The sequence below is a fragment of the Scyliorhinus torazame genome, chromosome 1 (genome assembly GCF_047496885.1).
Source record: "Scyliorhinus torazame isolate Kashiwa2021f chromosome 1, sScyTor2.1, whole genome shotgun sequence".
Taxonomy (NCBI): domain Eukaryota; kingdom Metazoa; phylum Chordata; class Chondrichthyes; order Carcharhiniformes; family Scyliorhinidae; genus Scyliorhinus; species Scyliorhinus torazame.
In genome coordinates this window covers 340,106,796-340,131,876 of record NC_092707.1, presented here as the reverse complement: position 1 = coordinate 340,131,876, position 25,081 = coordinate 340,106,796, and the positions used below count along the sequence as shown (strand labels likewise).

At 44.1% G+C, this 25,081-nt stretch overlaps 1 protein-coding gene across 1 annotated transcript in view; it reads right to left on the bottom strand.

The window, feature by feature from the left end:
- The window catches only part of rrp15 (ribosomal RNA processing 15 homolog), a 37,328-nt gene extending 12,955 nt beyond the window's left edge, over positions 1 to 24,373 (bottom strand). The window contains exons 1-4 of the mRNA XM_072509365.1: positions 24,215 to 24,373; positions 18,788 to 19,035; positions 16,761 to 16,858; positions 15,973 to 16,174 (exon numbers count right to left, since the gene is read on the bottom strand). Coding sequence (XP_072365466.1) covers positions 15,973 to 16,174; positions 16,761 to 16,858; positions 18,788 to 19,035; positions 24,215 to 24,278 — 612 coding nt within the window. The 5' untranslated portion in view covers positions 24,279 to 24,373. The remainder of the gene's footprint in view (positions 1 to 15,972; positions 16,175 to 16,760; positions 16,859 to 18,787; positions 19,036 to 24,214) is intronic.
- Positions 24,374 to 25,081: the final 708 nt, after the last annotated feature.

Below are 25,081 nucleotides of genomic sequence, written 5' to 3'. Positions count from 1 at the left end.
CCCGGCAAATCACGTCCATATGTTCTGGTCGTGCCCGGCGCTGGATGGGTTTTGCGAGGACTATGTCCAAGGTGGTGAACGCCCGGGTCAAGCCGAGCTGGGGGTTGGCATTATTTGGGGTATCGGACGAGCCGGGAGTGCAGGAGGCGAAAGAGGCCGGTATTCTGGCCTTTGCGTCCCTGGTAGCCCGGCGGAGGATTTTGCTACTATGGAAAGATGCGAAGCCCCCTCGTGTGGAAGCTTGGATCAATGACATGGCAGGGTGCATCAAGCTGGAGAGGATAAATTCTGCCTTGCGAGGGTCTGTGCAAGGGTTCGTCAGGCGGTGGCAACCGTTCCTAGACTATCCCGCGGAGCGTTAGGAGGAGGTCAGCAGCAGCAGCCCAGGGGCGGTGGGGGGGTTCTTTTGGGTGAAGGTGGGATTTTTTCCCTATTTGTGCTTTTAAATGTTATATGGGGGGTTATTGTATATGGGGGCAATCCAATGTATAATTTCTGATTGTTGTGTTTTTTGTTTCTTTCTTCTTGTTTGCGGGGGGGAGGGCGAGGGGGGTTTGTTGAAAATTTGTTGAAAAATTTGAATATATTTTTAATCTTCACCACTTTCTTTCCCAGTAGATAGGTATTTCCACAATGGATTCGCAATTCATCATTTTAGCATCTCGACGATTATCAGCGCTCAGCATAATTATGGGGAACATGATGTGTAATTCTGCAAATCAGAGAGTCGCTGTCAAAGTTGCCCTGGGCTTCCACAAGCTTCATTACACCAATACCTTACCAAGAGAATCAGCACTAAAATACATGAAAAATAGCCACAAAACATCTCAGAAAAAAGTTGCATCTTATTCATTCAAATGTAAGTGATGTTTTAAAAAAATAAACATTTTATTGAGGTATTTTTGGTATAGTAACAACAAAATAAGCAATATACGTGAAACCATAAACATAGTGCAAAAGCCATTTACCTCTCGTACAGGTCCTTCTCTTATTGACCCCCTACTCTAATCTAGACTACTACCCCCCCGCCAGTCTGCTGACGATTATTTTCCTGCAAAGAAGTCGACGAACGGTTGCCACCTCCGGGCGAACCCTAACAGTGACCCTCTCAAGGCGAACTTGATTTTCTCCAAACAGAGAAAGCTAGCCATGTCCGTTAGCCAGGTCTCCAACTTCAGGGGTTTGAGTCCCTCCAAGCTAATAACATCCATCTCCGGGCTACCAGGGAAGCAAAGGCCGGAATGTCTGCCTCTTTCTCCTCCTGGATTCCCGGATCCTGCAACACCCCGAAAATCGCCACCTCTGGACTCACGCCACCCATTTTTTTTTAACACCGCGGACATGACGTCTGCAAACCCCTGCCAAAATCCCCTCAGCTTTGGACATGTACAAAACATGTCAACATGGTTCGCTGGCCTTCCCGCACATTTTGCGCACCTGTCCTCCACCCCAAAGAATCTGCTCATCTGGGCCACTGTCATGTGAACTCGGTGAACAACCTTAAATTGGGTCAGGCTGAGCCTGGCACATGTTGCGGACCATTGACTCTACTTAACGCGTCTGCCCAAAGACCATCCTCTATCTCACTTCCCAGGTCCTCCTCCCACTTGCGCATCTGCTCCTCGGTCTGCGTCTCCTCCGACCCACCCTCTGGAAACTACCCTGTCCTGAATCCCCCTTAGCAGTAGCAGCAGGGAGGTTGACACCTGTTTATGAAGGAAGTCCCACACCTGCAGATACCTGAATTTGTTTCCCCTCGCCAACCCAAACTTTTCCTCCAACTCCCTCATTCTCGGAAAGCTCCGCTCTATGAACATATCCCCCATCCTCTCAATCCCCGCTCTCCGCCATAACCGGAACACCCCGTCAATACTTCCCGGGGCAAACCGGTGATTATCACAGATTGGGGCCCAGACCGATGCTCCCACTTGCTGCCTCCACTGGCCCCACTCTCAGGGCCGCCACCACCACTGGACTGGTGGAGTTCCGTGCCGGCGGGAACGGCAGAGGCGCAGTTACCAACGCCCCCAAACTGGTGCCCTTACATGAAGCCGCCTCCATACGCACCCATGCCGATCCCTCCCCCACCACCCACATCCTGATCATGGCCCAGTAATAGTTGCTAAAATTTGGCAGCACCAGCCCGCCCTCTCCCTGACCCTGCTCAAGCATTACCTTCCTTACTCGCTGGGTCTTGCCCGCCCAGACGAAGGACGTGATCATTCTGTTGACCTGCTTAAAAAAGGACCACAGAATAATGATGGGGAGACACTGAAATACAAATAGGATTCTCAGGAGGACCGTCACCTTCACCGTTTGCACCCTCCCAGCCAGAGACAACAGAAGCGGTCCCATCTCCGAAAATCGTCCTTCATTTCGTCCACCAGCCGGGCTAGATTCAATTTATGCAGCCGGTCCCATTCCCGCGCCACTTGGATGCCTAGGTACCTAAAGCTTCCCTCTATTAACCTAAACGACAGCTCTCCCAGTCGCCTCTCCTATCCCCTCACCTGCACCACAAGCATCTCACTCTTTCCCATATTAAGCGGATACCCTGAAAACCGGCCAAATTCCCCTAGAGTCCTCATGATATCTTCCACCCCCTCTATTGGGTCCGAAACATACAGAAGCAGGTCATCCGCATAGAGCGAAACCCTGTGCTCCACGGACCCCCCCCCTCCCCCCCCTGACCAGTCCTCTCCAGCCCCTCGAGGCTCTCCGAGCAATTGCCAACGGTTCTATAGCCAGCGCAAACAACAGTGGGGAGAAGGGGCATCCCTGTCTCGTCCCCCGGTGCTGTCTAAAATAGTCCGATGTTGTCCTATTCGTCCGTACACCTGTCACAGGAGCCTGATACAGTAACCTGATTCAGTCAATAAAGCCCCACCCGAATCCGAACCGTCCCAGTATCTCCCACAGATAGTCCCATTCTACCCGATCAAAAGCCTTTTCTGCATCCATTGCGATCACGACCTCCACCTCCCTACCTTCCGGGGGCACCATGATCACATTTAACAGCCTTCTTACATTGGTCACCAACTGCCTGCCCTTAACAAACCTCGTCTGGTCCTCCCCAATAACGTCTGAACACAATCCTCTATCCTGGAGGACAGGATTTTGGCCAGCAACTTGGCATCTACATTCAACAGGGCGATCGACCTGTAGGACCCACACAGCTCCGGGTTCTTGTCCCGCTTAAGAATCAGCGAAATCGTTGCCTGTGACATCGTCGGGGGCAACACTCCTCTTTCCCTTGCCTCATTGAACATCCTCAACAACAGAGGCCCCAATATCCCAGAGAACGTTTATTAAACTCCACTGGGTACCCGTCCGGACCCGGGGCCTTACCCGCCTGCATGGCCTTCAAGCCCTCCACTATCTCTTATAGCCCGATTGGGGCCCCTTTTTCCCGCTCCCCGTCCACCTTTGGGAAATTCAGCCCTTCCAAGAAGTGCCTCATCCCCTCCAGCCCCGTTGGGGGTTCCGACCTGTATAGCCTGCTGTAGAAATCCCTAAACGCCTTATTCACCCCTACTGAATCACCAACCAGATTCCGGTCTCCGTCCTTTACTTTCTCTATCTCCCTAGCTGCCTCCCTCTTCCCAAGCTGCTGTGCAAGCATTCTGCTGGCCTTCTCTCCATGTTCATAGATCGCCCCCCTTGCCTTTCTCAGCTGCTCCACCGCCCTCCCTGTGGTCAGAAAGCTAAGCTCCACCTGTAACCTCCGCCGTTCCCTTATAAGCCCTGCCTCTGGGGTCTCCGCATACCTCCTATCAATCAGTAGTATCTCCTTTACCAGTCGGTCCGTCTCTGCCCTGTCTACCTTCTCCCTATGGGCCCGATCGAGATCAGCTCCCCCCCTGACCACCACCTTCAGTGCTTCCCACACCACCGCTGCTGAAGTTTCCCCCGTGTCATTGACCTGCAGGTAGCTCTGAATACATTTCCTCAGCTGCTCGCACACCCCTTCATCCGCCAAAAATCCCACATCCAACCTCCAGTGCGGGCACTGGTTACTGTCTTTACTAACCTGCAGATCAACCCAGTGCGGAGCATGGTCTGAGAGTGTGATGGCCGAGTACCCCATGTCCACCACCCCAGCCAGCAAGGCCCTGCTCAAAATAAAGAAATCAATCTGGGAATACACTTTATGCACGTGTGAGTAGGAGGAGAACTCCTTCACCCTCGGCTGCCCAAATCTTCTTGGATGCACCCCCCCCCCCCCCCCCCCCCAATCAGCTCCATGAACCCTCTTAGTTCCTTTGCCATTGCTGGCACCCTTCCTGTTCTCGAGCTTGACCAGTCCAAGCCAGGGTCCATAACTGTGTTGAAGTCCCCTCCCAAGACCAACCTGTGCAAGTCCAGGTCCGGTATCTTCCCCAGCATCCTCTTTATAAACTCAACATCATCCCAATTTGGCACATACACATTTACTAATACCACCTGCACCCCCTCTAGCTTCCCACTGACCATAATGTACCAACATCCCACGTCCGAGTCTATTCTACCCGCCTCAAACACCACGCGCTTATTGATCAGGATCGCGACCCCTCTAGTCTTTGAATCTAGTCCCGAGGGAAAGACCTGACTGACCCAGCCTTTCCTCAGTCTAACCTGGTCTGTTACTCTAAGATGTGTCTCCTGCAACATTAACATGTCCGCCTTCAATCCCCTAAGATGCGCGAACTCACGTGCCCTTTTGACCGGCCCATTTAACCCACAAACATTCCAGGTAATCAGCCTAGTTGGGGGGCTCATTGCCACCCCGCTCTGCCGATCAGCCATCCCGTTTTTTAGGCCGCGCCTCCACCGGTCCATCCCCAGGCAGCCCCCGCCCCCAACCTCCTCTCTGACCCTCAGCAGAGTCCCTCCCTCGTCAGCAGAATATCCCCCCCCCCCCCTTAGTAACAACACCCTGTAACCCAACCGCCCCCCCCCCACCCCCCCCAGTAACAACACCCTGTAACCCAACCCCTTTACTAAACCAAACATATGCACACCCCCCACTGCGTTTCCGAGAGCTAGCTTGTCCCGGTAGCTTAGTGGCCCCCATCCCCAACGCCAGATAGTCTCCTACCTATTGTTCCCCCCCATCCTCCTCCCCCCCCCACATCCAAACAAACTCCAACATCAAACAATCCCCACACAATTGCCCAACAGAAAAACACCAAGATCAAAACAAGCTCACCTCCATCCCCCAACAGTGCAAATGAAAACCTTAACTCACTCAGCTCTACCACTGGTTCCAAATCAATGCAAACGGCATCACAAACATCTTCCATGAAATGAAAAACGAGAAACTTTTTACAAAAACAGAGAAACAAAAAGAAAAAACAAAAACATGAACGTTGCAGCCAAGTTCAGATGTTCTCAATCCATCACCAGCCCTTTCTTTTTCGCAAAGTCCAACACGTCCTCAGGAGACTTGAAGTAGAAGTGCTGATCCTCATGTGTGACCCGGAAACGGGCTGGGTATAACAGTCCAAACTTCATCTTTTTCTTAAAAAGGATCGACTTGATCTGGTTGAAGCCTGCTCTCCTCCTGGCCACCTCTACACTCAGGTCCTCGTAAACCCACAGGATACTATTGTCCCATTTACAGCTCCGTGTCTGCTTGGCCCACTGTAGAATGCGCTCCTTATCCGATTACCTGTGGAATCTCACCACCATTGCCCTCGCGGGGGGGGGGTCCCCCAATCGCGGCTTCCTCGCGAGTGCTCTGTGAGCCCTATCCACCTCCAAGGGATGTGAGAATGCCCCATTCCCCAAACATGTCTGCGATGTATGCCCCAGTGTCCGTTCCTTCGGACCCCTCCGGGAGCCCAACGATTCTTAGGTTCTGCCGGCGGGACCAATTTTCTAGGTCCGCCACCTTCTCCAGGAGCTTCTTCTGCTGGTCCCTCAGAATCCCCACCTCCAACTCCACCGCAGTCTGATGATGTTCCTCCTGCTCAGCCAGCGCCTTCTCCACCTTCTGGATCGCCCGATCCTGGGCGTCCAATCTATGCTCCAACCGCTCAATCAACTCTTTTATTGGGTCCAAGCAGTCCCGTTTCTGCGTAGCAAAGCTTTCCTGAATGACTTGCATCTGCTGCTCCATAGGCTGCTGGGTCGACAAGCCAGAGGTCCGAACCTCCGCCATGCTGTCTTCTGTTGCAGCTACAGCCCAAGCCTTCTCTATCTTTTTGTTTCTGCCCTTACGAACACCTCTAGTCCTTATCTCCATGCACCGAAGTGGGAATTCAGTAAACAATTGGCACGAACATCTGTTTTACAACTCAAGTCCGGTAGAAAAACGGGGAAAGGTCCAAAAGTCCGACCAGAGCGGAAGCCACCAAATGTGCGACTTATTCCTCCATAGCCGCCACCGGAAGTCGTAAGTGATTTTTTATTGACATGATAGTTAAATTACTCCTGAACAACCCCCCGTCACTGAAAATTTACAATTGGAAAAGTCATTCCTTCAGATTTTAACTACTAAAAGATGTAAAAAAAAATAAAAAATTTTCACCTCCCTCAACCCCATCTTTCTTTCTTTGTCTATTTTGTTGTACATGGATTTTATATTGTCTTACAAAGTCTAGCTTTCACTTCCTACTTTAATAAAAGCAAAATACTGTGGATGCTGGAGATCTGAAATGAAAACAGAAAATGCCGGTAAATCTCAGCACGCCTGGAGAGAAACAGAGTTAATGTTTCGAATCCGTACAACTCGTCTGCAGAGCTCAGGAGAGGGAGAAATGGATGGATGTTATACTAAGAGGGGGTGGAGCAACATTGAAGGGCAAGGATAGGTAGGAACCTACCCTGAAATTCTATTTTGCTCCACCTGCACCACCCCCTTTTAGACAGTATAAAACCCAGCACATTTTTCCTTTTTAACTCTGAAGCCAGAGGATTCGAAACGTTAACTCTGTCCTTTCTCTACAAATCCTGCCAGACTTGCTGAGTTTTTCCCGCATTTCCAGCTTTCTTCCTGCTTGGAACTGTCTCTCTATAAGTACGTATCAATCTCACTGGTTCAAAACACGTTGTTGTTCGCACAGGTCCCTGACACCTTGTATGGAGCATCAAACTAAAATCGATCTCCAAGAGCTGTAATCCGTCATGCAAAAGCCCACAAATAGTGTATGGGTAGCTGTAAATGTAACAAAATGCCAGCATAATCCGTCTTCCAATGATCGCACAATCTGAGCCAATAACCTTTTTCTCCGAAGTACACATCATTCCTTCGTACTGCCAAGAAAACCTTAACCAGAATAACATAAGTTCAGTTTTTGAAGAAAAAACTTAAGCTTAAGCAATATAAAACACTGAAAAGGGGAAAATTTATTTTTGGATCTTTTCCTCCCCTGTGAAATGTCAAAATTAGGCCTCTTTAGGAAAACCTCCTCACGAATTTCCACCATTAAATAATTTTAAGGGTACATTTCGTGTTTTCTTTTCACAGGGACGTGTATTAAGTTGCAAATGTTAATCATAGGCACTGGTTTGATGGAAATAAAGGACTGAATACAATGAAGAAACTGCAAGTGGTTTGATCTGTAATAGTTGTCATCTCCAGATAGCTTAGTACGAGAGAAAAATAAATGAATAACTTAATCGGTTGTTCGGCAATTGCCCAATCGGCATGCCCATTGGAAATTTTAAAATTCCCAGCGATCAAGCGAAAGGGTTTGTGATTAGCTGAAAAATCCCAATGTCAAATGCAAAACAATTCGCGCCGTTAACATTAGTTATTTGGGCCAAGGATTTTTGTGCTATGCAACATTTTTAATGAGGCTTTTCAATGACAAGAGTAGCTATTTTACTGATCTCCTGCAGCATATTTTTTTCCAATAGTTTAGTTTGGTTCATGGCTCTATACTTGACATTCTTTCCTTTCCATCAGGATCCATGCCAAAACTTCATGACCAGATCAAATGCAAAGCACAACAGTTGGAGTTGCTCTGATCAGCAGCCAGTTACAAGATTTTGTTTCTCTTGCTGCTGGTTGGAGGGACCAAAACTACAACTCGCATTAAAACCATGTGTGAAGCCAGAAAAATGGAAGAATCTCTTCTACCTGGCAAAGTTTACCTCTCGTTAGCCAAAGAAAGCCACAAACAACTTATTTTAAACCCAACAATCCTCTAATTTTGATCTTGGTCATAAAAAACATGGTTTTTAATTTAAAAACAAAATCAGGTTAGGAATGAACCGATTGTTGTTGATTGAAGTGTCAAGCTCCATATTCAGAGCCTGAGACTGGATCCAGAATCTCAGCTTGGGACAAAGCAAAATACTGCAAATGCTGGAAATACGAAATAAAAATAAAAAATGCCAGAAACACTCAGCAGGTCTGGCAGCATCTATAAAGAGAAACAGAGTTAATGTTTTAGGCCGATGACCTTTCATCAGTTTAGGAGCCAGCTGAATCCATATTAATGGAAGGATAGGCATTCAAAGCTCCCTCACAAGCTATTTTCCTATCCGCATGCTCAATGAGATGTTAGGACTATCCTTGGCATTGACAACTACAAACCAAATGCCTATACCAAATGAAAAATATCAACGCAAGATCAAAATAAACTACTTCTTCACTTACTTAATCACAGGTGCCGCTCCATGTGCAGCAAGAGCCTATAAACAGTAAATGAGATGATCAACCGGATTATTCTTATTTCAGGTACCTTTGGTCAGGGAAGTCTACCAGCCAAAATAACAGAATTCCGTGCCTGCCCTGCGAAAATGACTAGAGGGCAAGGCGTGACTTTGAATGACACACCCAATAATGCAGCATTCCCCAAGTACTGCACTGAGGGTAACCTAGCTCATGTACTCAAACCCTGGAGTGATACTTGAACATAAAAACTACAGCAGAGAGTGCTACTAATTGAATCATACCGACACCAAGTTGATACAGAAAATATATGCTGTGTTATGAAGCAAATGCTGTTGCACGTGATTTACACTAATCTTTTGTGGCATATTTTAACCACATCACATTTATCCATGTCCAGGAGATCCCAAGGACAACTTTTAAAGTGCAACAATTTTACAAGAGCAATTCATTCAAACTGCAGCTTCCATTTGTCCTATTTTTCAATCCACTGTTTTCATTAAACTTAAAAAAAAGCCTTAATTTTATGTAGTACCTTAAATCGAGTTCTCAATTGAACATCTCACTCATACAAATAATTCTTTTTGAAACACTATGATAAATGCAGCAGCTGTTTTAGATCTAACAAAATTCTCACAAACATCACTAAGATGAATGATCAGTTCATTGGTTTTCAGTGCTACTAGTTGAGGAAGGAATGTTGGCTCGGACAAAAAGAAATTTCTGCTCTTCAAACATTGCCATGAGATCCTTAAACTTCATTTAAACTATTGAACAGGTAGACGGAGTTTAGCTTCACGCCTGAAAGAATTATTTACAGATGCAGAGGCCATTTCCCCACCCAGTTTGTACAAAGTATAGAAGAACTTAAAATAAATAATGAACAAGAAAACAATCTTGGTGCTAAGTTTAGTCTAGGATTTGTTCTAAACTCGCTAAAATGGTCATGCCAGTACAGCCATGACGATGTTACATTTTAAAAATTGTATTCTTCTTAAAATGATGAACTGAAGGGTGGCTGCCATGGGGTCACCTGACTTTTGCAACTTCGACAGCCCAGCAAGCTTTCTGGCAACTTCAAAAGTGGATTATAATGAATGTGGGTCTCCCTTGAATGGGCATGTCCAAATCGCACTCTTCTATGAAATGTCACACCTACCCTTGTCAAGGCTTACTCCAAAATAGAGATAATAAACTCCCAGAATCTCTGACTCCAAGTCTGCCATGTAACAAAGGGGGGGCTATGGAGACTGAGTATCCAAAATGAAATGTTAAAGATAATTTATTGTATGTAGATGCCTTTTGACCATACAACTGAAAATCCTAGACTATCATTTGTCTTCCATCATGCATCAATGGCCATTCATCATGTGGTCAAAACTGCCCTCTGAATTTAAAATCCTTTTATCCAAACACAGAGACCGGGGAAACTACAGAACACCAACAACAACATCACAGCTGTAAAGAAAGGCAGTGTGATCTTGCCTTATCAAGACCCGTGAGGCCGAAAAAGCATTTTAAACGCCTCCTCTAACCTGTTTCAAACAGCTTTGATTTTGTCTGTAAGAAATTGGACCTCTGGTTACAACAACTATCAGGACCTATCAACACAACCTGAACAATATTTACTTCAAATGAACCCTGCAATCAATCCATGTTTGAACCCAGACATCAGAACCTACCTGAACCTCAACTCCAGAGTGGGAAAAGCCCCCTTCTTCACTGGACTCTTAGCATGTGAATGGTTAACTATTTTGCTGTAGAGATAATACTTGTAGAAGTGCACCAGCTTCTTTAATTGTACCTTTCTTGGGTGTGTGTTGTGCGATTGATATAGCGTATGCCTTCCAGGGTGTGTGCGTGTGTAAATAAATTATACTCCGTGTTTAAATCCATTAAAGTCTGCTGATTACTTTTCTATTAACCACACGCTAAAAGGGTTTTGGCAATGCAGCCTTATTAAAATTAAACTACAGTGATGAAAGATCGAAGGGAAAGCCAATTGAGGACTTCAGTCTCTCTTTCTCCCCTGTCCATAACACAACTCACCTGATCATTCATATTTGACTTAAAACATATTTCAAGTATACTTGTACTTCTAAATCATAGGTTCCTCCGCTTCCTATCTTTTATGGCAAGTCCAAACTTGATAGAATCCTGTAAATAATGCTATAACGTAATCAGCTTCAGCTGTCTAGTGAGCCTGACGAACTGCCTCCCCTTTAGAGATCACCTCTAACTGCCCTTCTTGAAGTCAGTAGTAATATGAGAATCTTGAAATATTGGTTTTATTAATCTTTTCACATCCTCTTGAGATAATCGCTTATTGTCACAAGTAGGCTTCAATGAAGTTAATGTGGCACCTAGTCGCCACATTCCGGTGCCTGTTCGGGGAGCCCGTATGGGAATTGAACCTGCGCTGCTGGCATTGTTCTGCATTACAAGCCAGCTGTTTAGCCCACTGTGCTAAACCAGCCCCTGATCTGATGTCCCAGGATTTGGAACAGCCTGTTCTGTTGGATGTGTGGTCCTTCCAAAAAATTTGCCATGTCTTTTTATAACCACAAATGAAGTGGACAGGTGAGGCTGGTTGTTCAAAAGCCAAGTTCACCAAAAGGCTGCGAGTAAAATCCAAACAGGTCCAATCAGACGTCTGACACATTTAAAGTGATGAATTAAATCATGAAGTAACAAATATATTCCAAATGTCACAGGACATTCTGTAATTGGAAGAGTATTGCCAATTATACCTGTTTACCCAATATACGTACACCGTTAGTTTTCCCTTACAATTTTAAGAGCATTACTATTCTAAATGGGATATTGCAGGGAGGCAAAAAAATTAAATCATATTGTTAAATCACCGGTGAATAGCACTTGTTTATTCCATGCTGCTCATTTCCACTAAAATAATATAGATGAGATTGAAGTGAAAACAATGGAGATTCTATTGGTGTTCTCATGAATAAAATTGGACTTGTGCTAATCAGTACAAGTGAACAGCCAAAGTTACTGAAAATTGGGTTTGGCAAGTTCTACTTAAGTGCTGCATCTGCATGATCATTACAAAGGCTTACTTGTACCAATTGGTAAGCAGTGAGATACTGGCAGAGGCCAGTGCGACCTGGAAAAGGAAGAAATGCAGAGAGAAAATAAGAAGTCAAATGTGTGAACTATTCAGTTTTTTTTAAACAAAAGACTAATTTACCAAAATGACTCACTATATCCACATAACGGTCAGTTTTGTTCAGTTGTGCTGATGCTATTACTGGGGGATCAATAAGCTAACCACTGAGAGTGCAGTATACATATTTACTCAGTTGTTCAGATTCTATTCAACAAATCAGGCAAAATTATGCAATTTGAGTCTTTAGTCTAGTCGCTGGCTAGCTATGGATTCATTGAAAAATGTTCAAAGCCAGCTGGATTTCATTTTGTATGGCAACACCACGTAAGACAGTCTTCTCTTCACCTAAAAGAGTGGCATAATACAGTTGTGCATAACTTTAATCATATTGGAATATTCAATGATAGCTTTCTGCCAAATTAAATGTCTGTTCAACCAATGACAAAACCAATATTCTGTGAGGATTATTTAATTTTGTGTCTTTGAAGAAACAGTCAATTCATGGAAGCCGAAGAAACGAATGCAAGACACGTCCTTCAGTGTGGCATTTAACATTTCACACATTTTGTGGGTTCATGTTCACACCCTCCTTTCAGCAACCAAGGTGTACAGACAGAACTTCAACTGCTGGCCAACTGTTTCATGTCCAAACAGGAGTGGCTGGCAATTGAGAGGTCAAAAGGGACCCTGTAGCCTGTTTGCCTATCCCAATCAGGAATTAGGCCAGCCTTTAATTGGGGCTCAACATTCCTGCCCAAAAGGAGGAAGAGATTGCTTAGTTAAGTAAACTGAAGACACAGACCTGCTGTAAAATTCCAATTTCAATGCTTAAAGAGGGACAGGTACATCAATTCCATCTCTTTAAGTGTCGACCCTGCAACTATTCTTAATGACTGGAGGCCACTCCCAAAAGGTAAGTTTTGCATTTTTTTTAAAAATGGATCCGGTTGGAGCACCAAATTGAAAATCTTCACACCCAGTCTTGCCACTCCTCCATGACCACACCCCAACCCTCTTCCCAGGCCTAGCTGTGCCATTTTCTCATGAGCAAATCCAACAAATGGCAGCCTGCTGGGTGCCCACAGCTCACCAACACAGCATGTTAATGAAAATGACACGGGTTCGGACCTTCTGACTGCTGGTTTGGCTGAGCACATTGCCAATATCACACCGCCCGGTGCTCTAACCGCTGAACTGTGTGGTATCAGCAGTGTGCACAGCCAAAACTGCCGTTAGGCAATGCCCAAACAAAAGGTTTTCTCCACAGTTTACATTGCACTCCTGCAGCACATCTCAAGGTATGACGTTGTCCAGAACGCTATACCTTAAACTACTGCCTTGTAGCACTTTTATCATCCATGACAGAAATGGCAAGAAAACAGTCACCTGACATGCTTAAAAGACTTGTGTAAACCTTCTTTCTAATATCAAAATGCTGCCAACTTAAACCATCAAAATTGAATTCATCTCCTTAACAAACTTTGAAATTACCTGTACTGGTTGAATAGATTGTGCAACTTAAAATTCAACTTTGCATCCATAAAGGGATCTCTGTTTCACTGACTGCATTTATACACTAAAAAAATGTAATCCAGCTGGTTTGCTTACTGTTTTTACAGTTCAAAGTATCCTTCTGCACTGGCCTAGACAGAGCTAACTACACTATATAGAAATGAGCTCAGCAAAATCCAGTCCTCTCATGTTGCTAGGTAACACATCAAATCTTTCCAAATATTTCAGTATTAGTACACATAAGCTCAGCTTTATAAGTTTGAAGTATTTAATTACAACACCCAATCTTCTTTTGGAAAAACCCTCCACAATCTAATTAAGTATTACACACAATACCTCAAAAAAACTTACTAAAACACAAAATAAAAAGTGGTTACAAGTTACAAAAAGAAAAGTACTCTACTTAAGTATTGCTTTGATACTTCACAGAAGTAGGAGAAAAACAGACCGCCCCCCAAAATATCAAGTACAAAATCACTTACAGAGGAAAAGACACCTTAAGTTATATAAAAGTTATTCTGGCTTATACTCAGGGGCAGTCACTTCCATCTGGGCAAACAAAACCTGAAAAAAAGACTACAGTTTGAAGCAATGAAAGCAAATATTTGACTCCAGCCAACAGCTCATTCATCACAAGATAAACAGTCAAACCTCAAACCATGCAGAGTATTTCTCTGCATAAAAAACTAGAAAAACAGATACGCAAGTACGACATGTATCCCATCAGCGTTCCAATATTTTAGTGCCACACTTCACTCGAAAACAAATTCCATTTTAAAGAAAAAAAAACAAGTGGACATCATTTCTGTCGAATAGCAATGCCCACCCCCAAAATGAATTAGAGATTTTAAAAAATACACTTGCAGACCCAAGCACGGGCAGCACGGTAGCATAGTGGTTAGCACAATTGCTTCACAGCTCCAGGGTCCCAGGTTCAATTCCCAGCTTGGGTCACTGTCTGTGTGGAGTCTGCTCGTTCTCCCAGTGTGTGCGTGGGTTTCCTCCGGGTGCTCCGGTTTCCTCCCACAGTCCAAAGATGTGCAGGTTAGGTGGATTGGTCATGCTAAATTGCCCTTCAGTGTCCAAAATTTCCCTTAGTGTTGGATGGGGTTACTGGGTTATGGAGATAGGGTGGAGGTGTGGGCTTGGATAAGACCCGGTGTAGACTCGATGGGCCGAATGGCCTCCTTCAGCACTGTAAATTCTATGATTCTAAGCTGCCAAGTAATTTTACAAGTACCAAACATTAAAAATAAACTCAGAGGGCAGGGTTTTCCACCCACCCCGGCAGTGAATTTTATTTGTCAGTGGTAGGAAATTCCGTTCCCGCCGTGGCCAATGGGGTTTCCCATTGTTCGGACCCCCCCCACGTCCCCGAGGAACCCCACATTCGGCGGGACCAGAGGATCCCGCCCCATAGGTCAGGATGCATCATGTCTAACTATATTACTATTCAACATTTCTGCTCAATATTAATTGACAATGACCACAAAAAGCAATGAATCTGTTGCATCCAGGGTGTAATCAGTTGTTTCATTTTTGATTTAAGTCTTAAATATGATACAAAATCATTAAATGATGCAATCAAGAAGGAACTAAATAAGTAGTCCAAACTGAACCAGTCCACCATCTAAATTAAGTTGTCAGAGGAATAAAACATGTGAACACTATTCACAACCTCAGGGCACTCCATGACAAATGAAGTACTTTTACATTTAGCTACTGCCTTCGTTAGTGATGCTCCTTTGCGACCATTACACCTTGTGGACAATGATATACCTCTGTTCAATTACTTCACTTGAGATACAACTACTATTAACAGATCCACGCACCCATGTGCTGCCTCGGCCACCCTCAGTAATTGAATTCAGCATCCCAGAAAGAACCTTAGGTGACTGCAAATTGTGACAGGGCAGAGAAGGAAATGTTGCCTGAAACTTGCGAATGTTGAGGTGCTGTTCCAGCCATTCTCAGTGTTTAGTAGAAAAAGAGATATCGTTGCTAGCCATCGGTCCACTGATAATTTTGTAGAAAACCCATTAAGACTCAATAATGGAAAAGACTACTGTTGTGAAGTCAATTTATCTGAATAACCTGCAAAGATTTCCCAAACAAAGTTGCAAGTAGGACACTAAGCTGCTGACGATGATAAATAAGAAATCTATTGCTCCAAAGCTGGTAAACTTCAGACTGCTGGCTAGTTATCTTCTTTAACAAGGAAGTTCTGAGTTGTTTGGGGTGTAATTCTGGCCTTGCCAAAGCAGAGTAAAATGCTCGAGTGTTAGGCCAGGATATTAAAAGTTACAGAATGAATCGAGTAAATAGAGTTGGGATACAGATCAGCCATAATCTAACCGAAAGGTGGAATAGGTTCAGGGACAAAACACCAGGATGCTTATTCACTCTCTCCCCACCCCCCACCCCAATTTAGAAATATTCACTATTCCTTCATCATCGATGGGTCAAAATACTGAAACTTTCACTGTGACAGCACTGTGAGAGTCTCTTCACCACAAGAATGCACTGTTCAAGAAGGTGGTTCACAACCACCTTCTCAAGGGACATTAAATGTTAGCCTTGCCAGTGAAATCTATTTACGAGGATGAACAATAAAAGGAAAGACCCCCTCCTGTTCCTCGTAACTGATGATCTCTATGGTACAAAATAAATAAACAAAGCACCCAGCCACATTTCTAACTATTAAATCTGTTTTATACAAAATTCCACATACCCGTTTTCCACCAATAGCCGTCCTTTCTGCTGAGTTCTGATGTACATTCTGTCCTGATTCTCGGAGTACATTGATGAAATCTCTCTTCGAGACAGATGACATTAACTTGGCACGCTTTCGTTCAGACCCACCGACTTCTTTAATTTTTTCATCCACACTCGTTTGGTGCTTTCGCACAGCATTAAATAGCTGCACAACACCTCTGCATATTAAACAAATATTTTTGTCAACCCAGTTCACACAGATGGGTGAGTTTCTACCCAATTTGCACATTTTCCCCATACTCTCGTTCACCAAAAAAAAAAGCTCAAATGTTGAGTAGCCTCAATACATAATGTAATTGGCAGAGCAACTGGGTCTGTGTCCTGCTTATCCTACTTTTAGACTGTAGGAAAACAGTGCTCAACGTGATATTTATGTCACCCAAACGCCACCCTAGCTAGCCCACAAATTGGTGCGAAATAAAATATAAGTTTCAACTACATCTCCTTGATATTCAACGGAATTACCTCCGTTGGTAGCACCCTCACCTATGTGTTTCAAAGTTCTGGTTTCAAATGCCACTCCAGGGATTGAGCATAAAGAAACTCATGATTGCGACGCTGGTGTGGTACTGGGGGAGTATCTTTTAAGGGAGGCATTAAACCGCGGCTCCATTTTCATGGGTGGGTGCAAAAGATCCCAAGGCATGATACCAAGGAAGAGGGGTTTGCTTTCATACTGTCATGTTTACTGTTGTATTTATTCAAAATAAAACCCCTTCAATACTGTGCCTGCACAATACCTACCTGGTGGCTATTTTCTGGAAGTTTCTCTCGGCCTCTCGGTCTCGAATGACATCGGGTTTCACTCTGCCCATCTGCTCCCATTGTTTCTTTTTATCCAGCTGCCAAAAAAAGCCAATTTAAGAGCTTGCTGAATAATGTCTTAACTTCATAGAAATCTAAAGGTTTCTAATGAATAAATGACTATTAAATATCCAAACATTTGTCGGGAACTGGTGAGACCACAGTATCAGCAAAACTAAAACCTCAACAAAACAGTTACTGGTATTTGTAATGCATCTGTAAACACCATGCTGCAACTCCTGCCAGCAAAGCAGCTTGCTCTGAAAATTAAATGTTGTGTTAAATGAGGAGGCTGAAATGAAGGACGTTCCCCATTCAGCACTGGTCAGTCTCAGCACCTCTGCATCAGGCTGGATGCAGAATAAATGTATCTATACTCCCAACTGCACCAGTATAAGATTTTCTTTTCTGCCATCAGTCTCTGCCAGATTATCAACTAAACTGAACTAGAAGCAGTTGTATATGGTAGGCCCATATCCACCAGGAATGGCAATGGAGCCAGACAAACTTGTTTCATATTGGAACCCCCATATTCAGGGAAAAGAAAACTTCCCTCCTGTAATCCACAGGTTAAGAATATGCTAACCCACAGCACTCAGTGCCCCCCAGAATCACTTCTTTCCACACATGCCACATTAACTGGAATTCCAGAAATATTAGAAACGCATGTACATTTAATAGAATTTACTACTAAACATCATAAATGCTGGAGGTCTGGTACAGGGTTACTGGCAGCAATCCAATCTTGGGGGTTTGTTGACAAACTCTTCAAAACGTTAAAGTTTGTGGTTTACAATGTGATTGAAGGGTTCAAATAGCATTGCTGCCTCCAGATCTACTGCCAGCATCCCTAAAGTAACCCTCCTTCTTAAAATGAATGGCCAAGACAAACATTTGTAATTCCACACTGGTCAACAGTAAACACAGAGGCTCTCCAAGTACAAATTCAACACAGCTTACCCATATACACCACACAATTCCAGCAGTCCCCTTTTTACATTATATCACTGAATCAGGTATTTCATAAGGAAAGAAAAAAAAGGATTAAAGCAGTGTTTAATTTCCAAGTGACTTGGAGTTCGAAGCCCAACCCAATTCACATCATAGTCCATCTTCTTCAACTTAGCACACTCCCTGCTTATGTTCAGACACAGATCAAGAACAGAAAGCTGACAAAATGGGACATGTCTGGAAATAGTGACAGCTGTGAGCTCAACTTTTTGGATCTCACATGTTATGTACACCGGACAATTCAGAAATGTGGAAAAACCCAAAAATCTTTAGTATTTATTCGGGAAGTTGAGTGAAACATATGCAAAGTGTTAAAACAAAGTGGGGCAGTCACAACAAATGCTGATTGTGCAGAAAAGCAAAATTAAACCACCTGGCATTTGAAAATCATTTTCAATGACCACTCTACCCTGGTCATATTGCACAAATGCTACAGAAAATGCTTCTGCTTTTTTCAATTGGTCAACTCCATGTGATTTCCCTTCTCCAGAAACACAGAGTTGTGTGGAAGACCCGTTTATAGTGCCAGCTTCAATGCGCTTCCCTAGTAACTTGTTCCACAGCTACATCACCTTTGGCTGTAAAATAAATCCATTTGGTACAGTTACCAGCTGCCAGTAAAGATACTCCACTTGCCAGTGGGGTTTAACATTAGAACCTGAAGGTCCTTCAATTATTTGTTTTGAGGTGTAAACTGTCAGCAGGTAACTTTCTTCCCCAGTCAAGTGCACAGGCAAAAACAAAGTGCTGACATCTCAAGACTTTTTCAGACTTAATTTAAATGTAATTTTTTTTTCTACAAACGACGCTATGACACTGGTAAATATGGAACTTGCCTGATGTTCCGTACATTATTCCCATGTAGAATTCAGTTTGCGCAGACATATTTCATCACTTTAGGCCCAAGCAAAAAAATCTCAATAGTTTAGATCTTAAGAGCGCAATGCAATCAATACCTGTCTCATCTTTTCCAACATCGCCTGCCTCCGCTTTACTTTCTTTTTCTCTTTAGTTTTAGCAAGGATTGCTGGTTTATTCTCAGGTATTGTCTTTCCTAGAATTTTGGCCATAGCATCTGCCCAGCCAGCATTGGAATTTGTTGGATTCGGGTCTGCAGTTTCCCCCCCAAGTTCAGCCTCTGGAGCATGATTTTTCTCATCTTCACCTGAAGAGAAGCGGTCACTTCCAAGATCTCCATCAGAATCTAAAACAGAACAGACAGGTATTTTTGCTCTAAATATAAAGAATGCACTCACGTGAATTTCAATTTGATGCAATGCTGACACCTAGTGTCAGCAAGAGGTTCAGCAGTCTCAAAGTTGCAATTTTCACACTGTCTGAGAAATACTTAATGGAAACATTAGAAATTTGCATTGTGCCTTTAGATCTTAAAAACTTGTTTTTATAAAACTGAATTCCGACTACATTAACCTAACCCTGATTTATTGCCTGTCACAGGAATTCAGTTTTGCAAACATAAACTTTAAGGCATTGAGGAATACTCAGCACAATCCCGACAATTGTAGAATATTTTTGATTAATTCAGCTCTTTATGAAGGTAGCTCAGAGGTACTTTGATATGCCAGCACACTTCGGACTTTTAGAATTAATTCCTGGGAAAATTGTACAGATTGGTCACGTTAACAAACATGCTGACCGAAGAGCAGTTCAGCACAGGGTTTGAGCAGATTAACATTCACCAGCATCACAGAGTACTAGGATGCCTTTTCTTCTGAAACGCATAAGGAAGAACTCGGCTGCTCCAGTGCTGTCAAACCAAAAACCTAAATAGCTAATGTATCAAATTAGATAGCAAGACTGATGTCCGCATCCAATATGTCCTCCAGTACTGTTGCAAAAGACTCAAGCATAACGGCAGACACTGTGTGCCCCTTCTAATAATAATAATCAGGGCCACTTGGGGACAGACAAGGCTGTGGGAGAGAGTCAGGTAGCCAGCACAATCATTTCCTGTGAGCACATCCAACCTGGTCCTGTGGAAAGTCACCTTCACCAAGCCTAGAAGCAACTTTTCTGTGCACAGCAAAAGATGAGGTAGGCTGAGGCCAGGGCAGGTGGGGAATGAAAACAGTCAGCCTGTGCTAGCATTTCAAGTCCCACTTGCCTCATGGTTTCAGAGGTGAGAGTAAACTGCAGTCGGTCCTGCATCATATCTTCAAAATAAATCGCACAACGTGCCCTTTAAAAAGCAGCACAAATTTCAAGACTTAAATAAAGTGTATGAAATAACTAGAAATATTAGTCACTTCACAATTGTAAAAAAATGTTTTTGAAAAGCTAAGAAACTAAGGCCTGCGCTACTGTAGAGCAGCCTGACTCAAAAGTCTGCATGGGTGGTCAGTATTTCAGGGACCCTGTCACAAAAGCTAGTGTAATTTTCTAACTCACTGCCTTTCACTTAAAAAATGTTTACTGTTTTTAAGGCAATACATTACAATTGGGGGAGCCATGGTGAGGTGCCTTCCTGAACTGTTGCAATCCATGTGGCGTAGGTACACCCACAGTGCTGTTCGTGAGGGAGTTCCAAAATTTTGAAAAACTGACAGCAAAGGAAGCGTGATATATTTCCAAGTCAGGGTGGTGAGTGGCTTGGAGGGGGAACTTACAGGTGTGGTGTTCACATGTATCTGAGATACAACAGCCTAGAAATTAATTTGTGCTGACAAACTGGAGTGAACTAGGCACAGTGAACAAATGTTGGTGTATCCAGGGCACTTTTTCTTTTAAAACAGAAGATTGGTGAGCTGCATATGGGCATTCCCAGGTGATTTGTCAGTGAAAAGGATTTGAAGTTTGGGTTATTGGCAGCAGTCTTCAGGTAACTCCCAGGAGAAAGAGAGGAAGCAGGGGCCAACAATAGTTTTCAGCAATGTAATGGACCCAGGGGAAATTCTCCTGCACTTCCCGGTCCCAAAGTCAAAGTATCATTTTGATTTTAAACTGGTCCCTTAAAAAAATATTGCTGGTTAGGCCACATACAGATCATGTTTTCCTTGTAGGACAGCCCAACGTTACAAAGGGGACCTCAACTTGCCTAGTTAGTTACATTGGCAAAGACACTAATGCCCATTTCAGGTGCAGAACCTGGAGAGTTTTTTCTGCCTTCATCAATATCATGGTATAACACACCCTATTAGATGTTTCACTGGCAACGCAGAGAAAACATTAAAAAAAAAATTTTTTAAAAAAAAGGTAACATAGCTGTTTCAATTGTTGCAGTGATCACAATAACCTGCAGAGACAAAATGCCATTAGCATCAAAAACATCCCAAGCACTTCACAAATAGGCGCAATGAAAATTAATGTCAAGCTGCGGAGGAATTCAGGCTGATAGGTTTTGAGGAGGATTTTATGGGCAAAATGACAGAAATTTAGAAAGGAAGCTCCATGGAGTAGAACTGAGCTGACTGTTGAGGTGAAGGAGGGGAGAATAGCTTTGGAGGCAATATAGTGTAATAAAGATGTCGCAGATAGGATGGGGAAGGAGTTATACAAGGCCAAGAATACTGAATTGACTATGAAGAATACGAGACAGAGCAGATTAGATGACAATGGTTTAGGGGTGCTTTGAAGCAAGGGTAGCAGATGATAAAAGCAAATAAAAAGGCCTCAGATACAGAAGTAAGCGAATGGACAAGCTGTTGAGTTTTAACATTAGTTCAAGGCCAAATCATAAATCAAGACTGCAAAATGTCTTGATCAATCCGAGTGGCCAGGAAAATGCTTGGAATCACTGGCAAATGAATAGAGTTTGCAATCAGGGTAAGATAAAATGGAATCAGCCTTACCAAGACTAAGCTGGAGGCAGTTTTGGCTTGTCTGGGACAGGATGGTGGACAAGCAGAGGCCACAAAGGGATTGGGAAGTGATGAAAAAGTACAAACATCAATGGCACATTGGTCAATGTTGATTGCATTCAGTTAGTACAAATGGAATAAGCATAGGGCTTGATGCCTAGCAATCTTGAGACTGAATAACTCCAGCAAATACACCCATCAGTGTGGCACCAACACTAAAGTACAACATATACACAAACATAACAAGACACGGACCATCATTTATCATGCTTTCCTTTTTTCCCATGTATTTTGACACTTACAAATATACATACACAAGTGAACTGCTTAAAGCATCAACAGCGACCGAGCATCTGAATTAATTGTTCAGTACAATATCTTTATGTAATCAAGGAGGAACAGTCCAGAGCATCTTAAATTTCATAGCTTCAGATTCTTGGTCAGTAATAAGTTGAATCTGTTTCTGGTGGAAACCTGCAAATTTTCAAAAAATTCTTTAACAGGATGTGGATGTCGCTGGTTAGGCCAGCATGTATTGCCCATCCCGTTGCCTTTCAGAAAGTGGGGGTGAGCTGCCTTCTTGAATCACTGCTGGCCCTTGGTGTAGGTAAATGCACAGTGCTGTTAGGGAGGGAGTTCCAGGATTTTGACACAGCGACAGTGAAGGAACAGAGTTATATTTCCAAAACAGGGTGGTGGAGTGACTTGGAGCAGAACCTCTAGGTGGTGGGGCTCCCAGGTATCTGCTGCCCTTGTCCTTCTAGATGGTAGTAGTTGTGGGTTTGGAAGGTGCTGCCCAAGTAATCTTGTCGAATTATTGCAGTGCATATTGTAGATGGTACACACGGCTTCCACTGTTCGTCGGTGGTGGAGGGATTGAATGTTTGTGGAAGGGGTAGAAATCAAGCAGCCTGCTTTGTCCTGGATGGTGTTGAGCTTCTTGAGTGTTGTTGGAGCTGCACTCATCCAGGCAAAGTGGAGAGCATTTCATTACACTCCTGACTTGTGAAAAAATTAATTATTCAACAGGAAACTAGCAAAGGTAACAGTGTGAGAATTTTAATAAGTCTTCACAACTCTACAAGTGGAGGTTTCAGAGTAGTTTTGGTAAATAGCCTAATATAAAATAAGCGATATATTGGACAACTGCATTAAAGGGGCAACATTGCAAAACAGGATGTGGATCACAGGAGTAGCAAGTTCAGTCATGGTAGCCATACACCTCCCAACTCAGCTTGAAATAGTAGGCAAGGAGGCAAACGGAACTGTGAAAAGAGACACTAATGGAAGTAAAAGAGGTTTGTCTCAGCCTGGTGAATATTTAACTGGAGATCAGGCCCATCCTAATCTTGATATTAAACAATTTAACAAGGTGGCAACAGCCTTTTATTTAATGAAGGTGGTGGTGGTGGGGGAGCAGGGTGTTTAGTTGGATCCTATTGACATATACATGGAAGCTGATCTGTGTTTCTGGATTGTGTTGCCCAGGATTACACACCGACAGTGAAAAGGGAGCTGAAGCTGGGCCCCTGGGATTCGCTAGTGACAACAAAACCAGTAGAAGTATAGAATCACAGAATTTACAGTGCAGGGGGCCACTCGGCCCATCGAGTCTGCACCGGCCCTTGGAAAGCGCACCCTACTTAAGCCCACACCTCCAACCTATCGCTGTGGTGGTTGCACAGTGGTTAGCACTGTTGCTTCACAGCACCAGGGTCCTGGGCTCGATCCCTCAGTTGGGTCACTATCTGTGCAGAGTCTGCAATTTCTCCCAGTGTCTGCGTGGGTTTCCTCCAGGTGCTCTGGTTTCCTCTCAAGTCCCGAAACACGTGCTTGTTAGGTGAATTGTACATTCTGAATTCTCCCTCTGTGTACCTGAACAGGCACCAAAGTGTGGCGACCAGGGGATTGTCACAGTAACTTCATTGTCGTGTTAACGTCAGCACACTTGTGACAATAATAAAGTAGTAACCCCACCTAACCTTTTTTGACACCAACAGCAATTTAGCATGGCCAATCCACCTGCTCAATCTTTGGATGTGGGAGGAAAACGGAGCACCTGGAGGAAACCCACGCAGACATGGGGAGAATGTACAAACTCCAAACAGATAGTCACCAAAGGTTGGAATCAAACCCGGGTAGCTGGAGCTGTGAGGCAACCGCGCTAACCACTGTGCCATTCGCATTGCCATGCAAATTGAGAAGACTGCGTGAAAATTTAATGTGAGAGGACGGAGTTGTCAATGATGTTAAAAGCCAAATGGAGAAGAGAGGGGAACGCTCAAACAAGTACAGATTAGAGACAGAGAATAAGGAGGCCAGAAGCGGGGAAAGGATGGGTTTAGGTTAAATCGTCCAAACAATGCGGAGCGGAAAGGGCTGGGAGCTGGTTTAACTGTGAAGTAAATGCGCTCTGACGGTTCAAGCTCATCACCGGTCCCGCCGGGATGCATGGATCCCTGCAAAGGCACTCTTCCCGCAGCCGCTCTGTGTGGCTTTTCCCTAGACTTTAAGGAGAGTCGGAGCTCCCTGCACTTTCCTGGGGCTCCGCTCATGTTAATTTACCGCTGAACTCCGCTTCTGCTCCACGACCGTCCCCACGTGAAACAGCCCCAACCTGCAACGCCATCTTAACCGGAAGCAGCAGCCCGAGTGCAGCGCTCACAACTTTCCCCCGCGCTGAAGCGTCCGTATCAAAGGTTCTGCTCGAGCGGCTGAGAGCCGGGTGGCAAGGGCGGGGCCTGGAGGCAGATGAGGGCGGGGTCTGGGTCAAAAGGGTGGGGCCTGGGTAGTGGGGGCGGGGCTTCAGCGTTGCAGCCCTGAGACTGGGACTCTAATTTGAATTAACATTGAATTGATTGACAGTTAATCCTGCTCCAGTCGAGTATTCATTTTTTTTAATAAATAATTTTTATTGAAGTTTTCACAAACTATCAACAACAAAATGAAAAAGGAACCCAATAGAATTAAATACAAAACAAAATAAAACAACCCCCGTGCCCCCCTCCCCCCTATACATGAATAATAAATTAACACCCTGAATGTACACATAGCAAACATAGCAAATATATACACCCCCTTGAAGTGTTGGGTGCTCTGAGGTACAGACAAACCAACACGGTTGCGATTGGTACAACGCAGTTTTATTCCATTTAACTATTTATACATCAGACTTGGTACTCAGCACGTTGTAATGGTGTGAGTGTCTTGCTATATGGTCCTGGCCCTGTGCTGTCTCCAGATGGACTGCCCAGGAAGTGTTGTGTTTCTTGTCTTATACTGTGTCTGCTCTTGTCTGTGATTGGCTGTCGTGTTATGTGTGCTAATTGGTCCGTTGGTCTGTCTATCATTATGTATGTGTTATGATGTATGTTTGAATATCATGACATCCCCCCTTTTTTACAAGATTATGTGCCTATGTGGTTATAAATA